The following is a 9,858-nucleotide window of genomic DNA, read 5'->3' on the forward strand; positions in this document are numbered from 1 at the left end:
AGAATAAACCAATCCTCGGCAACGGCGCCAAAAACTTGACTGGTGCAAAACTGCAAGTGCACAATATCGTAGTTTTATAATAAAGTGATAAGAAGAGTATCGTCCTCAGGGATTGGTATCTTACTTTTACCAAATACCAAAATTATACTAATCTCGATTTTATCTAGAGGAATCACTATGATTTTTGTAGTTGCAATTTAAACTAAAATCAACTCAAAGAGAAATACACAAAGGAAATAAAACTGACATTCGAAGATCAATTTAATGGGAAAGAAAACTTCTAGAAAATCAATTTCACCTAATTCTTCACTATGCTTTTCTCATCCAGCTAATTTAATTTAATTCTTTTTTGTTCATTAGCAAATATCTAATTCATCCAATAGCCTATTTCGATAGTGAATTGGAAATTATTCTTGTTCATCAATTCACACAAGAATATGCAAATTAATAAAGCAAGAAAGCAATAAGACCAATGATTTAAATACTACATAGGTTCATACAAGTCTTTCGATCTCTATATTCTCCTATGCTGAATTATTCAAGATCTACCCTATGATTTCCTCTTTCGATAGTAAATCACAAGATTAAATATCATCTAATTAATGGCCAGTTAATTAGAAGCAATAAACTCAGAATAAATCAGATAAACAAAGAGATAATTGCCTTAAATTAGCATAGACAATCAAGCATAGCTCAAAACTAGGTTACATCGTTTTCCTAGAATAAATAAAATTTAGCTCATGCTAGAAAGGAAATTCAACATAAACGAATTCACCATAATTGTTCTGAGAATATTGGAAGAAAATAAACACTAAAAAATACTCCTCGCAGCCGCAACTCGTCTTCAAAAACTCAAGGAAATGATTCAATGCTTTTCTCCCATCTGTGCTCATGTATGATTCCAACGTATGTGCAATATATGGAATTCCCTCTCCAAAACAGATGAATTGAATCCTTCTAGCTGTGTTTTTCTGTTCCAAAAAGTGTTCTCCAGTCAACAGCTACGCCATAGAGTGAAAAATCCCTTTTATATGGTGTGACGGCGGAAAACTTTAGATCGGTCAAAATACGATGTTCGTTTGAGCGGAGTGTCGAGCGCACATCGAGCGTTCGACTCTGCCTAATTCGCTCGAGCGGCCAATGTCTCCGCTCGAGCGATCTTTGTTTTCCCACAACCCGCTCGAGCTCACTGTCGAGCGACAGTCGAGCGCTTGAATCTGCCTGAATTCGCTCGAGCTGCCAAAAGCCTCCGCTTGAGCGATCTTGTAAAATCTGTAATACAAAATTTTGCAAGTCATCACTATACGTGGTACGTATTGTATGTATGTTCACGAAATCAAACGAACTTATGGTTTAAATGATGCACGAATTGACGTTTTAAATGATGCCATGAAAAAAAGCTATTTAAAAATGTCCCATGCTTTTAAAATGACTTTTATAAATGAAAGGACTAAAGAATTGTAAGAACTGTAAAAAACCGTAAGGACTGTAAGAACTAAATGAAAGGAATGTAAAGAAATGTAAAGGACAAAATGAACTGTAAAGGAATGAAATGACTGAAATGAATGAATGAACTGAATGCTTTATGTATGAAAACATGTAACGGCCACATGAACGGAATGGAAAAGGTACCGAAGGACTGGACTGGGAAGATTGCAATGCCGGGTAAGTAGTACTGGTAGTTCACCCAGTGCTGCACCCTGACGGAATGAATTCCCAACCTGTGGCCATGGGCGGAATCAGGTCCGAAAGACTGCTAACCCCAGCACATGGAGCGCAACAGTGTGCAATGGCCAATGAAAGCAATAAGAAAGAATGTATGTATGTTAAGAAAGAATGCATGTATGTATGAAAAGATGTATGCATGAAAAGACTCTTTAAGAAATGAAGGTAGCGAGGTGTGGGGAACTGTTTTACGAGAAGAAAACTTTTTTAAAGAAAAACCCTACTTCGCAACATTTTAAAACCAATCGAATGTCTATGCATGATAAATATATGATATGTATGGAGTGATGAATGTATGACTAAAAACCTATGTTATTATATTTTACCTATATGAAGTAATGCTTGCGAGTCATCGACTCATTTTAGTTTTAACGTGTGGCCTCCTAGGGACAAGATGAGCATGACGTGTCAAGACGGGCACAGCCCCAGGGGAAGAGCACGAAAGCCTAGGCATGATATTTTGTACGAGAGACTTTAATTATAAAAATTTAATATTTTCCGCTGTAACCTTTTAAATTAAGAAATAAGTTTTATTAATAAACATGGAGTCTTTTGTATATTGGCATAAAATGAAAGAAAATTTTAAAAGGAACCGTAATTTCCATCGATTTTTATTAAAATCATTTTCTAAAGGACCCACCACAAGGACGGGCATTACAACTTGTGCTTTGGAATGGGAAAACAGATTCATAGAATACAACATCTCTTGAAATGAAACAAGAATGATCTTCGAGATCATAGAGTCTATAGCCTTTCACAACAGTTGGATAGCCTATAAACATACATTTCCTTGCTTGAGGACTCAACTTAGTTCTAGTGTGTTTGAGAGTGGAGGCAAAGCATAAACATCCAAAGACTCTTAGATGTGTATAGGAGGGAATGGAAGAGAAGAGGACCTCGTTAAGGGGACTTGTTGTTCAAAACTGGAGTTGGAACTCTGTTGATAAGACGAGTTGCAATTAGGACTGTATCTCCCAAAAATTTGAGTGGAAGTGAGGCTTGGTAAAGAAGAGCCTGAGCAATTGAAAGAAGATGTTGGTGCTTCCTTTCCACCACCCAATTCTATTGTGGGGTATAAACACAGGATTTTTGCTGTAAAATACCATGAGAACTGTAAAAATCATGCACATGAAATTCCAATCCATTATCAAATCGTATTTGCTTGATTTTTGCATTGAATTGAGTCTTAACCATATGGATGAAACTTTGAATTCCAATTCAGATCTGAGTTTCAATAGGTATAACCAAGTGACCCGACTATGATCATCTACAATAGTTAAGAAATAATGGTGAACTTGAATGGATGGATTAGAGTATGGCCCCAAATTTTGCAATGCAATAATTCAAAGGGAGAACAAGTGGAAGATGTACTCAAATGAAATGGTTTTCTCTTTTGTTTATCCAAATGACATATGGTGCATTGCATATTTTTGTTACACTTTATATTGGGAACATGAGACTTGATTACATCCATTCTTTGATGAGATACATGTCCAAATCTAAAGTGCCAAAGATAAAAAAAATCTGTATTTTATTTGCATTGGAGGCTTGACTAGTGGCAGTTTGATTGGAGGAGAGAAAACTCTTGACAACACTGCAGGAAATAGAGGGATGATTAAGAAAATAAAGAGCATTGTAGATCTTAGAAAGACCAATCGTCCTCCATGAGGACAGGTCTTGTATGAAACATAATTTTTCCAAGAAAATAAGACAAAGAGAAGATTTGTGAGTGAGTTTACTAACAAAAATAAGGTTAAAGGTGAAAGTAGGCACACAAAGAACATTGGTGAGGATGAGGGAATATAAAATTCTTATGGTACCATTGTGACTAACTCTAACTCGAGTTTTATTAGGCAAATGAACATAAGCTTGAGTTTCATAGGTAATGGTAGTGAGAAGGGAAACTGAGCATACAATATGGTCTGTAGCCCCGGTGTCAAGAATCCAAGGTGTAAGTTGTGGTTCATTAGATTTGTGATGCATTAGAGAAATAAAGTGTTGATCATGGCTAGCAAAAAGAATGGAACTAATTGGTGTATCAGAGGCAGTCAACAAACAAAATCTTTTACTTGCCATGTTTGAGGAATGAGAGGTGCTAGTTGCAAAAACTTTCCTTATACACTCTGCTAGGGTTCTCTCGTTTTGGCTCTGCTAGGTGCGTCTGTTTGCCTGCATGGCGGCCTCTGATGGCCCGCCGCCCATGGCAGCTCCGATCAGGTCCTTCGCAGATCTAGTTTCTACGGTGCCTCAACCTCTGCCGGTGATGGAGGTTCCTTTCCGTCAGCCAAAAATCATTGATGGTGAGCTGGTATTCACGTTTTCAGCAGAGGAAATTGACAAACTTGCCCAGCCGTTTCGGTTTTCCATTGTTTTGAAATTCCTTAGGCAAAGGCCCTCCCTAGATGCAGTGAGATCTTTCATTCACAGTCGGTGGGGGTTGTCTAGCATGCCGGTTGTTTCAGCGATGCAGCGTCCAAGACACGTTTTCGTTCGGATGGCTAACGAGATGGATTATAATAAGGCCCTGTCTAGAGAATCATGTGAGGTTAATGGGATCTTCTACAGGCCTTTTGGATGGACACCAGAATTCGATGAAAACTATGAACCACCGTGTGTACCGGTTTGGGTGTTTTTGCCTGGACTTCCACCGAGTTTCTACCAGCCTTCAGTGTTAAAAATGATCACAGCTCCTATTGGTAGGTTCATTAGATGTGATAATTCCACTATGTGTGCTACGCGTACAGATGGTGCTCGGGTATGCTTAGAAGTCGACTCTTCAAAGGCACCAATTAATTATTTCTGGATCGGTAAGCCTGGGGTCCCGAGAAGCAGAAGACAGGAGATCATTTTCGAGACTTTGCCGGCGTACTGCTCCAAGTGTAAATGTCAAGGACATAATACTCAAACATGCCGTAAGGAAAATGACCAAAAGAAACATATGAAAGGCTCAAAGAAATGGGTAAAGATTGATGTGCAACCTACGGATGATAGGGTGACCGATTTAGAGAATATGGGAAATCCTGAGAAAAAGGTGCAAAAGGACGGTTTGGTGCCTCATGAAGTTGCTGCAGTGGCCGAAAAACTTCCTATGTTGAAGTCTGATATTAATGGAAAGGAGGTACTGGAAGATGAAATTGGAAATGGGCACACGGCTAGCATGGAGATGCAGAATATTGATCAGGTCCCTCGGCATGTAACAGCCCAGGTTTACGTAGGTGAACTGAGTTCTTCTAATGGACATCCAGGTCAAGAATTTGAACATGGTGTGGAGTTGATGAGTGAAATGCGTGTGGAGAAAAGTGTTGTTTCGGTGTTGGGTCTCATAGATAAGGAAGGGAGGTCTAAAGATATTCCTTCTTTTCAAATCACGGAACTTATGGAGGATGGGTCCAGCTTGAATGATGAGATGACGATACCGAATAATGATGGTGAGCATGTGGAACATCTTATTTCTATAGGATGTAATGATGGGGGTAACAAGGAGTTGGCTGCAGAATCACAATCGGACCATGAAATTGAGAGAGTTAGTATGAGAGAGGATATGCAAAAAGACTATTGTACGGACTCGGAAGGCATGACCAAAAAAGCAGGTAAGTTCCTGAAAAGAAATTCTACCCGGGCTATTACTCGTCCTAATAAGTTGAATTTATGATTAGTCCAATTCTCTTTTGGAACATACGGGGAGTTCGCTCTTCCAGGTTGAGGTTGAGGAATATTTTTAAAAAATTCAGGCCTAAGATTATTGCTTTGGCTGAGCCTTTTTTGAGGGAAGATAAAATTCCCACTCTTTTGGGGAAGTATAATTGTGATAGTTTTGTCACTAATGAGAGACATAGTGGAAAAATATGGCTGTTGTGGAACTCTGATATCTCTATACAGTGGTTGAATGGGTCGAACCAATTTGTTTCTGTGAAAGTTGAGGAGAATGGGTTTGTTTTTATTCTTACTATAGTCTATGCTAAGTGCAACCCTGTTGAAAGGAAAAACCTTTGGGAAGATTTGGTTGAGCTGAGTAATGGAAATCTTCCATGGATTCTATGCGGCGATTTCAACATTATCAGAGAGGACTCGGAAAGACGGGGGGGTCACCCCCGCCCTTTTACGGCTATGGGGGACTTTAATTTTTGCCTTCAAAACTGCGGTGTTATGGATATGAAATCACAAGGCGCGTCGATGACTTGGTGTAATGGTCAAAGCGGCTTGGCTCGCAGTTGGGCAAGGTTAGATCGTTGCTTTCTTAATTCTATTTTTCTTAATTGCTATCCTAATGTTTTTTCTCAGGTGTTATCTCGTTCTACTTCTGATCACTCTCCTTTAGTGATTAAGATGGGTGAAGACCCATTCAGGTATGGGCCTAGTCCTTTTCGTTTCCAATTTATGTGGACTGACCATGCAGATTTCCTTAGCTTCGTGGAGGGGTCTTGGAATCAAGCTGGGCTTGGTTCTGGTCTTTTTAGGTTGTCCTTTAAACTTAAAAGACTTAAGGTGGCGCTTAGGGATTGGAATCAAAGTGTTTTTGGGAGGACAGATGAGATTATCAAGAATATTGAGCAGCGTATAGATCGACTGGATAATAGCCTTCAGAATTCTTATTCTATTGAGGATGATAATGATCTTTTGGCTGCTAATTTGGATCTCTTAACTTGGAGGGGTCGGGAAAATACTCGTCTGTCTCATATGGCTAAGAAAAGATGGTTAAAAGATGGGGATAATAATTCAAAATTTTTCCATGCATATTTGAATGCAAAAAATCAAAAGAGGGTAACTGACATGTTTCTTGCAGATGGTACTCATTTAAATAACCCTCTTGAGATTCATAAGGCTGTTGTTGAGCATTTCAAGCAGTTTTTGAGTGAGAATAGCAGTTGTGAGCTTTCCAGTTTACGGGATTTGATTTCCCCAGTGATTACGGAGGATGAGAATTTGATGCTTTGTAGTCCTCCTTCGATGGGTGATATTAAAGATGCTTTGTTTAGTATTCCTATTGATAGTAGCCCGGGCCCGGATGGTTTTGGCTCAGGGTTTTTTAGGTCCTGCTGGGAGATTGTTAAAGCAGACCTTTTGGAGGCGGTTTCTGAGTTCTTTCAACATCAGATGCTCCCTAGATATTATTCTGCGTCTTTTATTGTGCTGATTCCCAAGGTTGATTCTCCTACGGGCTTTGATAAGTTTAGGCCTATAAGTTTGTGTTCTGTGGTTTATAAGATTTGTGCGAAGATTTTGGTGGGCCGTCTCACGAATGTGCTCCCAAAGATTATTTCCCAGGAGCAAGGGGCCTTTATTCCTGGTCGTAGCATTTTTGAAAATATTAGTCTTACGCAGGAAATGGTCCACTCTATTAATAAAACCACTAATGGGGGAAATGTCTTGGTTAAGCTTGATATGTCCAAGGCCTATGATCGAGTGAATTGGAGGTTTCTTATTCATGTTCTGGATTCTTTTGGATTTTCTTCTCAGTTTTGCGCTTTGATAAACCTTTGTATTTCCTCACCTTGGTATTCTATTATGATGAATGGCACCTCTTTGGGTTTCTTTAAGGGCGAGCGTGGTCTGAGGCAAGGCGACCCACTCTCTCCTTATTTATTTGTCATTATGCAAGAGACGCTATCTCAGCTTCTTAAGCATGCTTTTCAGAATGGCAAGATTGTCGGGTTTTCTCAAGCTAGAGGTACTCCCCTTATTTCCCACCTTATGTATGTGGATGATATTGTTATTTTTGCTAATGGTGGGAAGAAGTCTATGAGAGGGTTGATGGAGGTGCTTAATCTTTATGAGACTTGGACAGGTCAGATTCTTAATAAAAATAAAAGTGCTATTTTGTTTTCTAAAAGGATATCTGATCCAAGAAAGTCTTCTATTCTTTGTATGACTGGTTTCTTAGAAGGCTCCTTTCCTTTTAATTATCTGGGTGTTCCTATTGTGATGGGTCATCTGAAGGTTTGTGATTTTGGGGATCTGATTGGTAAATTTAATAAGAAAGTTGCAGGGTGGAAAATGAAACTGCTCTCTACTGGGGGTCGTGTTATTCTTTTACGTCATGTTTTATCGAGCATGGCAACTCATCTTATGGCTGTTCTTCATGTTCCCCATGGTGTTTACGTGGCGCTTAACAGGATTATGAGTTCCTTTTTTTGGGGTGATTTTGAAGGGAAAGGGAAGAGGAAGTGGGTGGCTTGGAAACATATTTGTCAGCCTACAGAGGAAGGCGGTTTGGGTATTCGGGACTTTGAGGAGGTTCAGAGGGCCTTACATATGAAATTTGCTTGGCATCTTCTTCAGGGGCATTCTTTATGGGCAGAGTTCTTTAGAGGCAAGTATGTGCAAGGTAGTCATCTATCCCTTTTGAGCCCTACTAAAGGAACTAGGTTTTGGAAAGCTATTGTGCATTGCATCCCGGAGGTTTTAAATAATTCTAAGTGGCTTGTGAAAGAAGGAAATGTTTATTTCTGGTATGATAATTGGGCGGATGGGGGTCCTATTGGTGATCATTTGCCGGTTCTTGAAAGACCTTCGCTTCGAGTCAAGGAGTGTAGGATTGATAATGGTTGGGATATTTCTCTCTTGGAAAGATTAGTGGGTCCACAAAAAGCCGAAGATTTGTTTCAGTTTTTGGCTACTAGGAAGGATGGTCAGGATATCCTTATTTGGACGAGGGATAATAATGGGAATTTTAATACTAGAAGTGCTTGGGACTGTATCCGTGTGAGATCCCCATCGTTACCTTGGGCAAATTGGATTTGGCATACTCATATTCCCAAGAAAATTTCTATTATGATGTGGAAGGCGTACCACAATTGTTTGAGTGTGGATGAGAAGATCAAGAATATTGGCATCCCTATTGTTTCTAAACGTAATTGTTGTGCCAGGGGTCACATGGAGGATTTAAACCACGTACTCTGCACTGGTGACTTTGCCAGATGTATTTGGAGGTTGGCGGCGACCCATTTAGGTGTCCATATGGGTGTTTTCCATACTTGGAAGGAGCAAATTAATTTTTGGTTTCGTCGTGCGGGTAAGTCTTCTCAGTTAAGGTCTATCTTTGGTATTCTACCATCCATTGTTTCTTGGCGACTTTGGGATAGACGTTGCAAAGCTCGGGTTGAAGATAAAGTGGACTCAGTTCAGTCAGTTTGGCATGTTATCAAATTGTGGATTCGAAGGATTATGTCGTTATTTATGAAAGTCTCTAGGATTTCTGCCCATGATGAGGCTATTCTGAAAAGGTTGGAGATCCCAGTTGTATATCCTAAGCCCAGGCATACTCGTGTGATTAGATGGAAGAGGCCACCACAAGATTGGATGAAACTTAACTCGGATGGTAGTAGTTTAGGGAATCCAGGGCCGGCTGGTGCTGGGGGGGTTATTCGTGACAGCCTTGGTAGGTTGCATACTGCTTACTCGGTTTTCTTGGGTCAGGGGTCTAATAATTTTGCTGAGTTGCGTAGTTTGTTGGAAGGGGTTAGGAGGTGCCATCAGCTGGGCTTTCGTCGGGTTGAGATTGAGGTTGATTCCCAATTGCTGGTTCGCTGGTGTACTAAGGGTGAATGTAATATTTGGTACCTAGAAGATTTTTGGGAGGAATTGTGGGGTCTCTTGGGCGGTATGGAGTTTCGCATGCAACATGTTTTTCGTGAAGGTAATGTAGTCGCCGATTTTCTAGCCAAAAAGGGAGCTGGGGGTTTAAATATGGATTGGTCTGTTAATGATTCCTTACCCGATCAGCTCCGTGGTCTGCTTCGTATGGACAGAATTGGTCTCCCCTACTTGCGCATCTCGTAGTCCTGGTACGTTTTCTTTGTTTTTATTCTTGCAAATTTTATTTTGTCTTCTCGTTTTGCAGGTGCTTTGGATTGGGTCCTGGTTTTTCTGTTGTTTACGTTGAGTTGGTTTGTTTTTTTAGGCCTGTTAGAGTTGGTCTTTTGTTGTTTTGTTTTTTGGATTGGTTTGTTTGGACACTTGGTTTTGGGTCTTTTTTTCTTAGCGATTATTCTGTAAGCCCCCAAGTGTCATGATGTTACCACGGTATTCCTCTGCCATAAGTGAGGGCTCATTAATAAATTTGGGACGGGGCTGCTATGTGGGTGGCTGTCGGCTCTTCTAAAAAAAAAAAAAAAAAAAAAAAAAAAAAAAAAA

At 39.9% G+C, this 9,858-nt stretch overlaps 1 protein-coding gene across 1 annotated transcript; it reads left to right on the forward strand.

Annotated features, from left to right (window-relative positions):
* The first annotated feature begins 3,898 nt into the window (after positions 1-3,898).
* Positions 3,899-9,504, forward strand: LOC122314405. The gene is made up of 2 exons (XM_043130017.1): positions 3,899-5,315; positions 5,498-9,504. The coding sequence occupies exons 1-2, from the start codon at positions 3,899-3,901 to the stop codon at positions 9,502-9,504; spliced, it is 5,424 nt and encodes a 1,807-aa protein (XP_042985951.1).
* Positions 9,505-9,858: the final 354 nt, after the last annotated feature.

This window comes from Carya illinoinensis, chromosome 1, assembly GCF_018687715.1.
Source record: "Carya illinoinensis cultivar Pawnee chromosome 1, C.illinoinensisPawnee_v1, whole genome shotgun sequence".
Lineage (NCBI taxonomy): Eukaryota > Viridiplantae > Streptophyta > Magnoliopsida > Fagales > Juglandaceae > Carya > Carya illinoinensis.